Source organism: Salmo salar, chromosome 07 (genome assembly GCF_965601325.2).
Source record: "Salmo salar chromosome 07, fSalSal1, whole genome shotgun sequence".
NCBI classification, from domain to species: Eukaryota; Metazoa; Chordata; class Actinopteri; order Salmoniformes; family Salmonidae; genus Salmo; species Salmo salar.
This window is the reverse complement of record NC_138297.1, coordinates 28,439,471-28,457,873: the sequence shown is the minus strand read 5'-3', so window position 1 is coordinate 28,457,873 and position 18,403 is coordinate 28,439,471. Positions and strand designations below refer to the sequence as shown.

The following is an 18,403-nucleotide window of genomic DNA, read 5'->3' as shown; positions in this document are numbered from 1 at the left end:
TTGATACAAGTAGCACGTGCCGGCAGTCAATCACGTAACCTCTTACTCCCACTCTGGGCTATTCAGTGTTGTTGTTTATGTATGTAGCTAGTGTGCTAAGCTGTAGCATTAGCAATGTCTTTCAAAAGAAGACAACTCACAAATGCGGAAATTCTGGCGATTTTTTACAATTCTGACAATGAGTCTGAGTATGAAAGTCAGCAATCAGATTCTGACAGTGACAGTTAGGAGCTGCCCCGCAGCCATTGAGAACCCTGAATCTGAGGACCCCTTGTCCACTGACAAAGTCCCAGGTCCCTTTGAAGATGCTGGTGGTGATGGAGGCAGACCGACAGTGGATGAAGTACAGGAGTTCTGTGGTAGCTGGAAGGCTGCCAGCCATTTCATCCCTCCTGTCCCTGCTGTTTGCTTTGATGAGTCCCAGTCTGGAGTGTAACGTTCCTTGCCATTTCCATCTGAGGCAGAGTGCTTCAAGTTGTTTCTGACAGAGGAGCTGGTGGGAGACATATTAGAGACCAATCGCTATGCCTTTGAGCTACAGGAGAAGACAGAGCCAGGAGGGGGGGGGGGACAACCACAATTGGTGAAATGTATACCTTCCTGGTGACAGTCCTTCTCATGGGGATAGTAAAGAAGAACTCCCTAAGAGAAAACTGGAGCACAGATCCTGTTTGCAACTCCCTTCTTTGCCACCCTCTTTTCCCAAGACCGCTTCCTAGTTCTGCTTCGATGCCTACATTTCATCAACAATGTTACTGCCATCCTAAATGACCCGTTATACAAAATAAGAAATGTTCTTACCAGCCTGACAATAGCATTTGGAGCTACCCTGGCCCTAAAGCTAATATGCGCTAATAAATTAGCATAACTTGGCTGTGTTTGGGTATTAGCATACTGCAATAGCATACTGAAAGGCCCTGCTTAATTAGCAACACAGTGATTAAAGGGGATGCTAAAACAGGAGTGAAAACGCTGAGGAGAACTAGCGTTTAGCACGCTAACACAATAGCATTGATGAGTATGAGGGGCTTGGGGTGTCCGGGTCCGTGGTGATGACCATGCTGGCTCCTCATCTCAGCTAGGGACACACTATGTATGTGGACAATTGTTACAGCAGTCCCACACTCTTACAGCATCTGCTCTTCAACCGTAGAGTGGCCTGTTGCACAGTCAGGTCAAACAGGAAGGGGATGCTGGCATTCGGATGCAGGAAGATGCAGAGAAGGGAGGTGGAGTTCAAGGAGAATTGTCAACAGCTGGCAGTATAGTGGCATGACAAACGAGACGTTCATGTCCTCTCCTCTGTCCATACAGCAACCATGTCGGCCACAGGGAAGGTGGACCACCTGACGGGAGAGAGAACAATCAATCCAGACTGCGTGCTTGACTATAACCTCAAAATGTGTGCAGTGGATAAGGCGGACATGATAAACAGCTTTGTGGAATGCACTCGGAAAACAACCAAGTGGTATAAGAAGATATTTTCCCATCTGATCAACACTGCCCTCAATGGCCACATAGTTCACTGCCAACTAACAGGTGAGATGATTACTGAACAAGGTCTTTTTTGTAGTTGGACATACAGTTCACATGCAAATTACATAGAAAATCTATTAACATAATAAGGCACTTACTTAGATAGAAACACAGCCTGGATTTGAACCAGCGTGTCTGTAGTGATGCCTCTAGCACTGAGATGCTCTGCATTAGACCGCTGTGCCACTTGAGAGTCATAAGACCAGTATAGCTTCAAAATACAGCACAAGCTAATACTTCTCTGGCGCAATTAGCATTGTTTTACAGAGCTAATAGAATAATGTTGCTAGCAACATAAGCACCATTGAATATAACACCATAAAGGTTATGAAATGAGTAATGTTACCTCGCGTGTCCACGGTTATAAGGAATATACACAAATATATTATGCTACAGTATAAATGACATAACACAACAAACAGAAACTATTATAATGTAATAAGGCACTTACTTTGATAGAAACGCACACATTTACAAAGTTTTTATTGGTAACGAAAACACCAATGACTGCGATGCAGGCAACAGACGGGACATGTGGAACATGTGTGTGCAGGACGGGAGCTGCGCAAATGTCTGCAGACTTGAACTGCACAAACAATTGGGAAGTTCTTGGGGAATTTTGTCCGGATCAGAAATGTCCCAAAAAAATTGGGCCCACATAAGTATAAATGACTACTTTTATGTGAATGAACAAGGAGGCGGAACACACCTCAACTGTTCTTAGAAAATAAAAAACTTGTTAGAAAATCATTTGAAATTGACAAGTTGAAAACAGCCTATAAATAAGAACAGGCTGCGTGCTAGGTTTGAGGGCAGCGTGGATTAAATATACTGTTGTGTAACAATCACATTCTGGAATGGAGAGAATGTTCTAACATCACGTGCATAAACAAACTCACATTGGGGAGACCGTTAGAGATGTTTGGAACTCACACATGAAAAGGGTATCTATGTTTGTGTAGCATAAGATGAATCAACCAATCTAACTAATCCAATCTGTTAGTAGTTCGATTTATTTCACACATTACTGTTATGGCTGTTCCAGTTTATATGATTTAGGCAGTAATCAATAATCAGTAATCAATCTTCCCTACCCCAACAGTCATTCTGAATGCAGGTTGCGTGTGATTAAAAGTTAATTTTGTTAGATATCCTAACTCTGGCTGGATTCCAATAGGAATTAAACATCACTTTGCAAGCCAACATGATGTGACTTGTAGGCTTCATGTGGCCTGTATACCAGGAGTTTCAGACCATTGTGTTAGGGTATAACTAGGCCCTCAGGGGCTTTATGATATATGTAATGGGTTGTCATAATGAGTTCAATTTTGAAGATAACATATCCACTTAGACATTCACTTGGTGAAGGCTACAGTACTGAAAACCATTCAATACAACAATCGTGTCTCTTTCGCTAACAAATACAAGTCATGAGAGTTAATTACAATTCACTCTAAATGCAAGGCACTCAGCGTATTCAAAAAGGTATAAAAAAAAATTGTTCTGTGAACGGCATATTTTTGGGAATTAATTGAATTCCATCTGATCATAGGGACAGACATGAATGCCATTTTGGACATGCGGACAAAAAAAAATAAAAACAACTACAATCCACATGTTTGTAGTCGTATACTCTCTGATTTCAACCTCATCAATGCCTGGCGAGCACATAATCCTAATGCAACAGAGTACACTTTCTATTCACAGGCATAAATCCACCTCACTAATCAATGTCATGCTATTATCTACATATATTTTCTTTAATCTAGAAAATAGAAATTCGACATATGAGCTTGTCTGATCACAACACCTACTACTGCCTATAACAGATTTCAGAATCTTCTAATTGTAACTAGGCCTTCAAAAAAAAGGCCTAAGGCCTTATGACATACTGTATATATGAGAATCATCAAAGGGAGAAGGAAGTAAAAGTAAGCAAATAGACAGTTACATCTAGGCCTATCTTCAGAATAAACACGTGTAAGATGCAGAGCATGCAGAGGGTTCCATATCTATGGAAGGCCCAGCCTATGAACACATCCTGTTCAGCTCACAGTACTTTCTGGTAGGGAGAGGAGGGACCCTTCTGGGCGTCCAACTGCAATCTTGGCATACAGAGTCTGCGGCTACATGTGACAGATAATCAAGAAGAAACTGTTTCAGCATCAAGAAAGGTAGTGATTATTCTCAAAGTAGACTACATGGTCTTCCATTTTACCATTATGACCATTTATATCTTACCTTGTTCAATCTTGGGATAACCAAATCATTGACAGTTTCATAGATGGATATTGGGTTTACATGACTGTTTGATCTTGTCTGGAATCAAAATACAGCCCATTACAATACAGTACATACAGCTTCCACACATTCAGATACATAATAATGGCAATTCATACTTACATCTCTACTTCTTGTTTTGATCATAACATCAGCATATATTGTGTTGTCAGTTAGATCTGCTGTGTTTTATAAGAACAAAATATCAACCAATCAGAAACATTTCATACAGGGACCACCTGAAATGTCCCTTTTAGTATAGTTGAGGCCTCTAAGCTGTACATACCTGTGTTAATTCGGCCCCTGCAGTAGCACACTGCCACTGCTACAGTGAGGATCAGCACCACAGCGCCTCCTACTGATACTCCGATGTAGATGGTAAACCACACCAGTCCTGTCACATATTGTACAACACACATGATTAGACTATACAATATGATAAAGACTAAATGGCTCTATATCATATACATCCAATGTAATCACATGCATTACATATTATATTTGACAACATAAGTGTATAAGCACACTGAAAGTGTATGGAAGGGATTATTATGTTATCCAGGTACCTGGGGCGGTTGTGTCATTACTACACTTTACTGTCGTAGAGGCAGTTTTCCAACTGACTAGGTTGGAGGCGTTGCACTTTACACTGATGTCTCTCTCTGCTGGTGAGAGAGAGAAGTAAATCTGCTGGGCGTCCCCGTAGATCTCATTGTCTCTCTCCCAGGTGTAGGTAATGTTGGAGTAGCAGGACACGTTGCACACCAGCCGTACCGTACAGGAGTGGTTGGCCAATCGCTTGATGTCTGTCTGGATCGCCACCTTGGATATAGGCTCTGACCAACCAGGAGAGAGATAGAGACTCATAATGAGTCTTCTAAATGAATCCTACCATAGCCATACCACCAGGAGAAAGACAACAGAGGATAAAACTTGAAAATGTGATTGAAATGTAACAAAGCATGGTGAGTGAGGTCAGTATAAAACCACATATTGAGATTTATATTGTAAAGATCATCAGATGTGGTCATGTATATAAATAAGAATGATATCAAAATAGGATGCAAAATTATGATAACGCCTACCGTGGACCTTCAGAGTGATGGTCTTACTGTCAATCTGACCTTTGTCCCCTTCGCCTGTCAGTAGAAAATCCCCTGAGTCTTGCAGTGTCAGTTCTCTGACTGTTAAACTGAAGTTTTTGGTGTTCATCTTTAGTCTCCCCTCAAACTGGGATCCAGGTGAATATACAACTTCTGAGTTGAATTCTATAATATCCTTTCCCATATACTTCCACTCCAATGATTTGAAATGTCCTCTCTCTAAGCCTGCCAGCAGCTCCACGGAGTCCCCCACTCTCTTGTTGATGATCAGATGAACACCTAAACCTGAAACACACAAATACACACGTTATTCTGACATCAGTCAATGGTTGCACACTATATTACAATGATCTTATTACTGTGTAATTATTCATGCAGTACGATGTGTCAAGTGTTGTAATTACTCATTGTTACACTGTAATACTTGTTACAGTGTGCCTACCTGAATAAATACACAATAATACACTAAAATGCAAAGTCCTACCTAATCAACAATAGAAAATAATGGATTGGATTTATTTAGCGCATTTCTACGTTTCATTTATACTGTAAATTATACTTTACATATTTGCACTTTATATATTTACATATCTGAGTGTTTGGGTCCTATTTTACTTCATTAAAGTGAACTCGTCCCCCACATTCAGCAGAACAGAATGAGATGACAGGAAAAGAGAAGTGGGGGTGGATCTGATAACCCCTCTTCAGCTCACAAGTACAACTCCCACTGTGTTTAATGTTTAATTATTCACCTGACATGTGTCATATACAGCGTTGGCGACATTATAAATACATGTCAGTCTGAAGTAATGAATTATAAACCCTTACACGAAAAAACATCTGTCATGAATTAAGACAAAATAAAGTTACAACTCAATGAGGTGTGGTATTTAGGGCATAACTGCAGTTACCCTAGTCCTGCAGTGTATCTTATTATGTAATAAAAACAATTATTTGATACAGTCCTGTATTGCCTTAAATTTAATAAATGACAGCCATTAGGCACAGGGTCTTCACATCTGTTGCATTCTAGAAGCAATTGTTAGGTTCTTAGACACTAGAGAAGCTTAAACAAGTTGAATTCTTCCCAAAGGGTCAACACAGCTGTAGTCAGACAAAGACATGTTGCCACCATCACAAGTATATATACTCCATCACAAGTATATATACTCCATCACAAGTATATGTACTCCATCACAAGTACATATACTCCACAAGTATATATACTCCATCACAAGTATGTATACACCATCACAAGTATATATACTCCACAAGTATATATACTCCATCACAAATATATGTACTCCATCACAAGTATATATACTCCTCCTTCTCTCCAATCCTTACATCTTATGGTTTGACAGGAAGAGGGTAATAGGATAATAAACCCTTATTTCTCCCTTCAGGGGATCTGATCTGACCTCCTGACCTCAACCCCTTCTTCGCCTTATCCACAGATGTCTAACCGCTTCCCCTATAGCAATCCTGTGACCTCCTCCTGTCCACCCAGCACATTCCAAAGCCATCTGTCCTTCTACAGAGACCCATTACCTTCTGGCATAAAACCCAGTCTCTTTCACTCCTTTATACACAATGTGTCTGATCTATCATGTCTTTAATATCTCAATTCTCAAAGTTTACCCCGTAACCAACACAATGCAACAGATGCTGACCCAACCACACCATTGGTACTCATTCAAAACTGCAGAATCACTTCATCATGATATGTTCTTCAGTTGGTAGAGCATGGTGTTTGCAACGCCAGGGTTGTGGGTTCGATTCCCACGGGGGAACAGTACGGGAAAACATTTTTTTATGAAATGTATGCATTCACTACTGTAAGTCGCTTTGGATAAGAGCGTCTGCTAAATGACTAAAAATGTAAATGTAAAATGTTCCTGAATATAGGTGTTATCACACAGTAATAAAGCAAAATATTCTAAATACCCAACCAATCACTGATGGCAAGGCATTCTACAGTCAACACACACCGTTGCAAAGACCAACAAGGAAGTTAGAGAAAGCTAATGGTTTCACGAACTTCATAATTCAAGAAAGCACATGCAATAGATATACAAAGCATAAACAGGATAAATATTATTTTTTTTTACAAAACTTACCATAGTGGAGGTTGGAGAATAGGAGAAGTAGTATTCCCTGTTTGGAGAAGCAGGAGAAGGGACCACCAGACATCTCTGTAAGGCTTTGACTGTTTCCTCTGGCTGATGTCCTTATCTAGCACTGTCACTGGTAGCTAGCTAGCAGTTGACTAGCCGATACACACCGAGAAGGAATAGTAGAGTAGAGAAAGAGCAGAGACTTCCTTTTGATGAGGGCTGCTGTTCTATAAAATAATTCCTGTATGTTAGTTGAAAAGGAAGTCACATTCTATAGTTGCTCTCTGAAATAACCCTTCACTCAGACTGAGCGTTAGACAATGAGGCGTGGGTGTGTTTGGGGTCTGTCACTGTGTTGATCAGTCTGATGGTGGAAGTTTCAGAGTGTGTGTTTCCTAGCTGCTGCTGGTTGTGTGGTTCATGGTCATGGTGTTTCACAGATTCCGGGTAACTTGTTACTTTATGAGCAAACCACTCAAAGTTGCAGAGAAAGATAGAGGGCTCGGGGGAAGAGAGAGAGAGTGAGACAGAGACAGAGAGAGAAAGAGAGAAAGTGATAGAGAAATAGATACAGAGAAAGAGAGAGAGAACAAAAGAGAACAAAAGAGAGAGAGAGTGGGGGGGTTAGAGAGAGTGAGTGAGTGAGAGAGAGCAAAAATATCAAAGCAGTTTGTGTGCATTTTCATCTAGGCTTCATATGCCTGCAGAAGTGTTTGCATGACTTCTTCTGCCTGCTCCTAGGTCAGTGTGACTGAGGGACATGAAACACCTGCCAACTTTTTCTGGAAGGTAATGGGTCCCAGGTTACTGATAGAGGCCCCCTTTCTATGTTTCAGGCAACATCTTGTGGTGATGTCACTTCCTGTGACTTGTGGTCTCCATGGCGACCTGTTTTATAATATCAGGACCAGTGATAATGACCTGGCTGCCGGCTGTCTGTCTGACCACATAGACATAAACACATAGACACAGGAACCCTCTAACTGGAACAGTGACCTTCCAGACCATGCAGGGACACTGAAAATAGCGGTAAGAGTCATACACAACTAATGTCACTAATCGTTATGTCCTGTCTGTAGGATGAGGAGGCAATATGGGAGAACAGGTAGTCATTCATACGTAGGTTACTAGCTCCTCAGAACTCCTGCAGAGTATATGACATCATAAAACTGAGAAGAACTGTTCTCTTCAGGCACAATCTTCCCCAAAAAGTAATTCCGAAAATCTCAATGGTCTTCAGCTGATGGGGTACGACTTTTGAACTTTGCTCATGGGGCAGTTACGTTATTTTCTATAATGGTATTGTACCCCAAAATCAAACTATAGTTTTGTTCCATCATTGATCTCACTGTCTGCTATTTGACCTCATCCCTTCTGTCTTTCTCTTTCAATCCCATAAAAACAGACTTACCTAACACGGTCAATTGTATAGCATTACTTGTCTGGGAGTGTTTTAAGCCATTTATTTTCTGAAGACCTTCACAGGTATATAGACCATTCTTTGCAGGACTGATTCTGTACTCAGGCTCTGTTTTGGAGTAGACTGACTTCTCACTGTTAGAAAAATAATACTCAATCTCCCCCCCTGTATGTCACATCTGAGAGTGACAGTCTCTCCACTGAATATCTGGGGCCAGTTGGGTTGGAGGGTCAGAACAGCCACAGGTCTCTCTGCACAAACAAATATTATCACATTAGGTAACCTAGTGGTTAGAGTGTTGGGCCATAAACCGGGAGATTGCTGGATTGAATCCCTGAGCTGAAAAAGTAGAAATCTGTAATTCTGAGCAATGCAATTGTCACGCCCTGACCTAAGAGAGCTGTTTTTTCTCTGTTTAGTTAGGACAGGGGGTGATAGGGGGTGGGCATTCTATGTGTTTTGTTTCTATGTTTTGGCCGGGTATGGTTTCCAATCAGAGGCAGCTGTCTATCGTTGTCTCTGATTGGAAGCCATACTTAGGCAGCCTTTTCCCACTTGGTTTTTGTGGGTAGTTGTTTTCTGTTTCATTTGTGTAACCTGACAGAACTGTTGGCTGTCGTTTTGTTTATTTGTCTAAGTGTTCGATTTCATTCAAATACAACATGAGCACTCAATACGCTGCGCCTCGGTCCCCTCTATACGACGCCCATTACAGCAATTAATCCAATGTTCCCCCTGTGCCAAAGACCTGGATGTTGATTAAGGCAGCACCCACACCTTGCTGATTTGGAGGGGTTGGGTTAAATGTGGAAGACACATTTCAGTTGAATATATTCAGTTGGACAACCCTTTCCCCAACCTTAAAACCTCTCTGGGACAGAGATTATGAGATTATGTTAGGACAGCGCCTAAACAACGCTAGCGTCCCACCCGCGGTACACACTATCAACAGCCAGTGAAATAGCAGGGCGGCAAATTCTAAACAACAAAAATCTCATAATTCAAATTTCCCAAACATACAAGTATTATACACCATTGTAAAGATATGATTCTCCTTAATCCAACCACAGTGTCCGATTTCAAAAAGGCTTTACGGCGAAAGCATAAAATTAGATTATGTTAGGACAGCGCCGAGACAAGAAAAACCACACAGCCATTTTCCAAGCAAGGAGAGGCGTCACAAAAACCAGAAATACAGCTACAATTAATCACTAACCTTTGATGATCTTCATCAGATGACACTCCCAGGACTCAATGTTACAAAATACATGTATGTTTTGCTTGATAAAGTTCATATTTATATCCATAAACCCCATTTTACATTGGCGCGTGATGTTCAGAAAATGTATTCCCACTAAAACCACTGGTGAATGAGCACATGAATTTACAAAAATACTCATCACAAACGTTGATAAAATTTACAACAGTTATTGAAAGAATTATAGATACACTTCTCCTTAATGCAACCGCTCTGTCAGATTTTAAAATAACTTTACGGAGAAAGCACATTTTTCAATATTCTGAGTACAGAGTTCAGCCATCAAAGCAAGCTATACAGTTACCCGCCAAGTTCTGGAGTCAACTAAACTCAGAATTAGTATTATAAATCTTCCCTTACCTTTGCTGATCTTCGCCGGAATGCATTCCCAGGACTCCCACTTCCAAAATAAATGTTATTTTTGTTCGAAAAACTCCATATTTATGTCCAAATACCTCCGTTTTGTTCGCGCGTTCAGATCACTAATCCAAAGGCATAACGCGAGAGCTCAAAACCAGAGACAAAAAGTCTATTAGTTGCATTACCGTTCGTAGAAACATGTCAAAAAATGTTTACAATCAATCCTTAGGGTCTTTTTAACATAAAACGTCGATAATATTCCAACCGGACCATAGCGTATTCATTGCAGAGGAAAAAGAAGGAGCGGCGCGCCAGAGTGCCGGCGCAGAAAACAACTCACTGCTCCCAGGCAGTCCACTGATTGACTGAGCTCCTATTCTCTGCCCAGTAACAGTAGACGCATGAAACAAGTTTCTAAAGGCTGTTGACAGCCAATGGAAGCATTACGAAGTGCAAAATGACCCCACAGATACTGTAGTTTGAATAGGGATTAGATATATAAACCACAAGTCACTTCCTGGTTGGATTTTTTCTCAGGTTTTTGCTTGCCATATGAGTTCTGTTATACTCACAGACATCATTCAAACAGTTTTAGAAACTTCAGAGTGTTTTCTATCCAAATCAACTAATAATATGCATATCCTACCTTCTGGGCCGGAGAAGCAGGCAGTTTAATTTGGGCACGCCTTTCATCCGGACGTCAAAATACTGCCCCCTATCCTAGAGAAGTTGTAAAATATTGTTGATCAGAATTCATCACAACATGACCATATCATAAGTTGTCATTTCTGAACATACAGTATGCATTCTGAACTGTCTGACTTACCAAGATCTAGTCATCAGAATACATATACAGTCAGGTGTACAAAAACACACAATTACTCACCTTTCACAGTGATAGTGACAGGATCACTGATGATTGATGATACGGGTCTGGACTGGATCTCTCCCTGACACCAGCAGAGACCCTGGTCAGACTCAGCAGCTCTACTTATGGTGAAGGTGGCTCCTGTTGTAGTGTGTCTGCCAGACAAGGTCACTACTTTCTTAGTGTTGTCTTTGTACCATGTATAGCTCCAGCCACTGTCAGACCCCACTGAACACGTCAGAGTTACTGTCTCTCCAGTGTATGCAGGATTTGGATTCACGGTCAGTGTAGTTTCAGGAAGAGCTAAGAAAACAGAGAGCTAATATCAAAACATCTGGATACATGGTTGGTCATTTTAAATCATTTATCTGTTGCACTTAAATTTTGATTGAGGTTGATTTTACATAGGGGTATGTTGACTCCATTCAGTTAGAATTTACATTGTATACAGTATATCTGTAATTAGAATAACCCTCAAAGGCTCAGAATATAGAAAGTCCAGAAGTGATTGAAGATAAATATTGAGCTCACCAGTGATGTTGATGTGGAGAGATGAGCTGAGATATGAATTTTGGGTCCGTCTTGTCCTTGTCCCCTCACAATGGTACTGACCAGCCTGATCAGAGAGATAGATGGTGGTGGTTTTACTGGTCTGCCTGGAAGGCCCTTCTTTATTTATTAACCAGTGGTAAGTCCAGTCTGTGTAGTCTGAAAGTTCACACTGCAGCTTGACTGTGTCTCCAGAGTACAGTGTCTCCTGGGTAGTGACTATCTTCACTGAGGCTGTAGGCAGAGCTGTGGAAACAGTTCAATGAAGACAAATGCAGTTAGCGCACCAATCAGTTAAAAGTATGATCTTAGTACCATACACCATATTTCTTCAATTATTACATGAAATTACATTTAATTAATGGAGGAATCTGAACAGCAATGGTAGGCAGACCTTGAAATAGCGTTCTTAAAATGGGGCACAATGTCAAGTTATTATGGGCATGGAGGTAGTGATGTGAGTGAGAGATAAGATGATATACCTGTCACCGTCAGTCTGACTGCATCACTCCACTTAGAATCTTTCTTCTGATCAATATGTGTACCCAGATAACTGTAGTCACCACTGTCTGAAATCTTAACCTCACTGATCTCATATTCATGCTTCCTACTGATTGATTCTACATCATCCTTGCGCCATGTGTATTTCCAGTCAGTGACTTCTCCCCTCTGTATGTTACATCTGAGAGTGACAGACTCTCCACTCAATATGTGGGAGGATTTGGGTTGTATGGTCAGAAAACCCATTGCCTGTCCTGCACAAAATAAAACCAGCAATTGCTTAATTCGGGATCGGTGGCCCTTCCGCGGGACGGTTGAGCTAATATAGGCTAATGTGATTAGCATGAGGCTGTAAGTTACAAGAACATTTCCAAGGACATAGACATATCTGATATTGGCAGAAAGCTTAAATTCTTGTTAATCTAACTGCACTGTCCAATTTTCAGTAGCTATTACAGTGAAAGAATACCATGCTATTGTTTGAGGAGAGTGCACAATTTTGAACATGAAAGTGATTAATAAAGAAATTAGACACATTTGGGAAGTCTTGATACATTTCGAACAGAAATGCAATGGTTAATTGGATCAGTCTATTTTGTACAAAAAAAAATACAAAATAACTGTTGTATTTTTGTAATATTATCTTTTACCAGATCTATTGTGTTATATTCTCCTAAATTCCTTTCACATTTCCACAAACCTCAAAGTGCTTCCTTTCAAATGGTACCAAGGATATCCATATCCTTGCTTCAGGGCCTGAGCTACAGGCAGTTAGATTTGGGTCTGTCATTTTAGGCCAACATTTTTAAAGGGCTGGATCCTTTTGAGTCACTCAAAACACAAAATATATCTATCCAAAAGCAGCTTTAAAAATTACAAATAAAACATTTGATGAAGCATTAGGAGATCAAGGCTTAATCAAGTGCACAAATATCTACCATCATCGTCTTCAGAGTGTCCAGAGTAGATGTGTGTACTCAGCACTACAACAAAGAAAGTCACATTGCATCAATATAAACCTGAAATAAATAACAACACGCCATATTCATGTTACTGTTTACCAAATCCATCCTGTACTTTATTTTACTGGTGCAATCTGCAATTTCTGCATTGATTTCTTTACTTTTAAATGAATCAGAGCAATTCAAGTCTTATCCCTTCATAACCCAAAATATACGGTTTATTTTATGACAATTATTGTAAATAATGTAGATGAATGAATTTCCTTAGCTCCATCCGTCAGTCGTATATACCACAACAAGAGGAAGGGTGTCATTTTTGTGGTTGTTTGAATAGCGGACTGCAGCTTTAAATGGCCATTGACTTCCCATGTTCTGTACACAGAGAGTGTACAGAGACCAAAATCACTAAAACTCCACTCATTAATCTCTGTAACAGCTGTCGGGAGAGAGAGTTGACCAAGGTGCAGCGGAGTTAGTGTTCAATTTGAATTTTAATGACAGAAAGAACACTATACAAAACAAAACAAGAAAACTGACAGCCAAACAGTCCTGTCAGGTGCAAAACACTCAACAGAAACAATTACCCACAAAACCCAAAGGAAAAACATGCTCCTTATGTGTGACTCCCAATCAGAAACAACGAACCTCAGCTGTGCCTGATTGGGAGCCACACACACACGGCCCAAAACAAAGAAATACAAAAACATAGAAAAAGGAACATAGAACGCCCACCCAATGTAACACCCTGGCCTAACCAAAATAAAGAACAAAAAACCCCTCTCTATGGCCAGGGCGTTACAATCTCTTAACACAGTTTACTATAACTGTAGCAAAGTAACCCTCAACCATTTACAATAATCACAACTTGATACTATAACACATCCAACAAATATTGCATTTTATATTCATTGTCATTGAGAGCACATTTTGCAACCAATGAGTTAGCACCACTCTTTAGTTCCTGAGTAATGACTTGGTTAAATGCACACCACCACACTAACCAGGTCTGCATGGCACAAGCTCAGGTTCTTACAGAGGGTGGTCACTTTCTTACTTCATATCTACACCATATTTGCTGCAATTTCCTTTGAGAGCCATTTACTAAGCTTTTGCACTGTTTTCTCAATAAGGGATAAAACACCAAAAACAAAGCTAAAGCATGAAACTGTCTTCAATTCCATTAATGTCTTATTCGTTTTTCTCTTAAAGGCTTATTAGATTAGGTAATTAGTCTTCATACACAAACACATGTTGAAATCATGAATCCATTTTTATCAAAAATGTACCTAAAAAAATATCGAAGTGGTTTGTTGTAGAGTGTAGAGTGTGGGACACATGTACAACATGTGTTTAGAAACCAACATGGGGTGAGAAAGGTTACAGGGGAAATCAGTTAAAAACATATTATTATGTTCACTAAGGTAAACATCTGGGGTTTCTTATCGCTCCCTTCAGGACTGTAACTACTCCATATTCTTGTGGATCACAATATAGAAACTAATATGGTCACTGGTCACATAGCAACAACATAACCCCTCAGTCTACTGGGTCTGCATCGTTGGTCCAACAGACGATGACATCAAACCCCTCAACAAACATGGCTCCACATATAGCTGGAATTAGCTTAGCTCATCATATTCAGTACAACCTTCAAAAAAGTATTTTACACACATAATATGCGCCCATTACAATCTATGCAAGAATCGGAATGCATGATTTATCACCGGAACTTGAAAACATGTGAATAAAACAGTAAATATATAAATAATTACCAAAAAAATACAAAAAATACAAAAAATAAGACCAACTACAATCCACATCTTTGTAGTCGTATACTCTCTGATTACAACCTCATCAATGCCTGGCGAGCACATAATCCTGATGCAACAGAGTACACTTTCTATTCACAGGCATAAATCCACCTCACTAATCAATGTCATGCTATTATCTACATATATTTTCTTTAATCTAGAAAATAGAAATTCGACATATGAGCTTGTCTATATCACCACTCCTTCTACTGCCTATTACACATTTCAGAATCTCCGAATTGTAACTAGGCCTTCAAAGAAAGGCATAAGGCCTTATGACATACTGTATATATGAGAATCATCAAGGGGAGAAGGAAATAAAAGAAAATAGACAGTTACATCTAGGCTTATCTTCAGAATATACACGTGTAAGATGCAGAGCATGCAGAGGGTTCTATATCTATGGAAGGCCCAGCCTATGACCACATCCTGTTCAGCTCACAGTACTTTCTGGTGGGGAGATGAGGGTGCCTTCTGGGCGTCCAAATGCGATCTTGTCATACAGAGTCTGCGGCTACATGTGACAGACAGTCAAGAAGAAACTGTTTCAGCATCAAGAAGGTATAGACTACTCTCAAAGTGGACTACATAGTCTTCCATTCAACCACAGACATTTTACCATTATGACCATTTATATCTTACCTTGTTCAATCCTGGGATAACCAGATCATTGACAGTTTCATAGATGGATATTGGGTTTACATGACTGTTTGATCTTGTCTGGAATCAAAATACAGCCCATTACAATACAGTACATACAGCTTCCACACATTCAGATACATAATAACGGCAATGCATACTTACATCTCTACTTCTTGTTTTGATCATAACATCAGCATATATTGTGTTGTCAGTTAGTCCTGCTGTGTATTATAAGAACAAAATATCAACCAATCAGAGAAACATTTTATACAGGATATCAACAAACATACCCAGGAATTAATGAGGGGTCTCACTCTTTTTCTAAGTTCTACCAAATCCCCCCCAAAAATCATATCAGCTGAAGAATACTTATAGAACAACCTGAAATGTCACTTTAAGTATAGTAGAGGCCCCTAAGCTGTACATACCTGTGTTACTTCGGCCCCTGCAGTAGCACACTGCCACTGCTACAGTGAGGATCAGCACCACAGCGCCTCCCACTGTTACTCCGATGTAGATGGTAAACCACACCAGTCCTGTCACATATTGTACAACACACACGATTAGACTATACAATATGATAAAGACTAAATGGCTCTATATCATATACTTCCAATGTAATCACATGCATTACATATTATATTTGACAACATAAGCGTATAAGCACACTGAAAGTGTATGGAAGGGATTATTATGATATCTAGGTACCTGGGGCGGTTGTGTCATTACTACACTTTACTGTCGTAGAGGCAGTTTTCCAACTGACTAGGTTGGAGGCGTTGCACTTTACACTGATGTCTCCCTCTGCTGGTGAGAGAGAGAAGTGAATCTGCTGGGCGTCCCCGTAGATCTCATTGTCTCTCTCCCAGGTGTAGATAATGTTGGAGTAGCAGGACACGTTGCACACCAGCCGTACCGTACAGGAGTGGTTGGCCAATAGCTTGATGTCTGTCTGGATCGCCACCTTGGATATAGGCTCTGACCAACCAGGAGAGAGATAGAGACTCATAATCAGTCTTCTAAATTAATCCTACCATTGCCATACCACCAGGAGATAGATGACCTGAAAATGTGATTGAAATGTAACAAAGCATGGTGAGTGAGGTCAGTATAAAACCACAAATTCAGTGTTATAGTGTAAAGACCATCAGCTGTGGTCATGTATATAAATAAGAATGATATCAAAATAGGATGCAAAAATGATGAAAACAGCCTACCGTGGACCTTCAGAGTGATGGTCTTACTGTCAATCTGACCTTTGTCCTCTTCTCCTGTAAGTATAAAATCCCCTGAGTCTTGCAGTGTCAGTTCTCTGACTGTTAAACTGAAGTTTTTGGTGTTCATCTTTAGTCTCCCCTCAAACTGGGATCCAGGTGAATATACAACTTCTGAGTTGAATTCTGCAATATCCTTTCCCATGTACTTCCACTCCAAGGATTTGAAATGTTCCCTCTCTAAGCCTGCCAGCAGCTCCACGGAGTCCCCCACTCTCTTGTTGATGATCAGAGTAACACCTACACCTGAAACACCCAAATACACACATTATTCTGACATCAATCAATGGCTGCACACTATATTACAATAATCTTATTACTGTGTAATTATTCATGTAGTATGATGTAGCAAGTGTTGTAATTACTCATTGTTACACTGTAATACTTGTTACAGTGTGGGGCCAGTGCCCCTGTGACAACAATTTTGGACCCCCTGTGGCCCCCCTAAATGTGGAGTATGAAATCATTTTTACATAACTAATTTTTGCAATCGTTCTTTTTTTACATCCGTTATTAGACAGTGGCAACACTAATGATAATGAACAAGGTATTTTGCCTGCAAATGCCTGCAATGCAATGAAGAAAATGATATGACAACAATCACGTCTAATGTAACTGGCCCCTCTAACAGTACCATTGGCCCCAGCTTGGCCCCCCCAGTTGAAATGTTCTAGAACCGCCACTGGTCCTTCTACAGAGACCCATTACCTTCTGACATAAAACCCAGTCTCTTTCACTCCTTTATAAACAATGCGTCTGATCTATCATGTCTTTAATATCTCAATTTTCAAAGTCTACCCCGAAACAAACACAATGCAACAGCTGCTGACCCAACCACACCATTGGCACTCATTCAAAACTGCAGAATCACTTCATCATGATATGTTCCTGAATATAGGTATTATGTAGGTGTTATCAAACAGTAATAAAGCAAAAGATTCTATATACCCACCAATCACTGATGGCAAGGCATTCTACAGTCAATACACATCGTTGCAAAGACCAACAAGGAAGTTAGAGAAAGCTAACGGTTTAACTAACTTCATAATTCAAGAAAGCACATGCAATAGATATACAAAGCATAAACAGGATAAATATATTTATTTTTTTACAAAACTTACCATATTGGAGGTTGGAGAGTAGGAGAAGTAGTATTCCCTGTTTGGAGAAGCAGGAGAAGGGACCACCAGACATCTCTGTAAGGCTTTGACTGTTTCCTCTGGCTGTATGTCCTTATCTATCACTGTCACTGGTAGCTAGCAGTTGACTAACCGATACACACCGAGAAGGAATAGTAGAGTAGAAAAAGAGCAGAGACTTCCTTTTGATGAGGGCTGCTGTTCTATAAAATAATTCCTGTATGTTAGTTGAAAAGGAAGTCACATTCTATAGTTGCTCTCTGAAAATACCCCTTCACTCAGATTGAGCGTTAGACAATGAGGCGTGGGTGTGTTTGGGGTCTGTCACTGTGTTGATCAGTCTGATCGTGGTGGTTTTGGAGCATGTGTTTCCTATCTGCTGCTGGTTGTGTGCTTCATGGTCTTGGTCATGGTGTTTCACAGATACCGGTAACTTGTTACTTTATGAGCAAACCACTCAAAGTTGCAGAGAAAGATAGAGGGCTCGGGGGGAGAGAGTGAGACAGAGACAGAGAAAGAAAGGAAGAAAGTGATAGAGAAATAGATATAGAGATAGAGAGAGAGAGAGAGAGAGAGAGAGAAC

At 40.2% G+C, this 18,403-nt stretch overlaps 2 protein-coding genes across 2 annotated transcripts; both read right to left on the bottom strand.

Annotated features, from left to right (window-relative positions):
* Positions 1-3,656: 3,656 nt before the first annotated feature.
* On the bottom strand, positions 3,657-8,502 carry LOC145880015 (SLAM family member 8-like). The gene is made up of 6 exons (XM_082977521.1): positions 7,040-8,502; positions 4,902-5,204; positions 4,383-4,652; positions 4,103-4,210; positions 3,940-3,998; positions 3,657-3,855 (listed from the first exon to the last, which is right to left on the bottom strand). Exons 1-6 carry the CDS (start codon positions 7,110-7,112, stop codon positions 3,757-3,759), a joined length of 912 nt encoding a protein of 303 aa, XP_082833647.1. The 5' UTR covers positions 7,113-8,502; the 3' UTR covers positions 3,657-3,756.
* A 4,924-nt stretch (positions 8,503-13,426) lies between these two features.
* LOC106609011 (SLAM family member 8) lies at positions 13,427-18,130 on the bottom strand. The gene is made up of 7 exons (XM_014207332.3): positions 17,803-18,130; positions 16,625-16,927; positions 16,116-16,385; positions 15,836-15,943; positions 15,570-15,628; positions 15,408-15,485; positions 13,427-15,279 (listed from the first exon to the last, which is right to left on the bottom strand). The coding sequence occupies exons 1-7, from the start codon at positions 17,873-17,875 to the stop codon at positions 15,199-15,201; spliced, it is 972 nt and encodes a 323-aa protein (XP_014062807.3). The 5' UTR covers positions 17,876-18,130; the 3' UTR covers positions 13,427-15,198.
* Between the last annotated feature and the right edge of the window lie 273 nt (positions 18,131-18,403).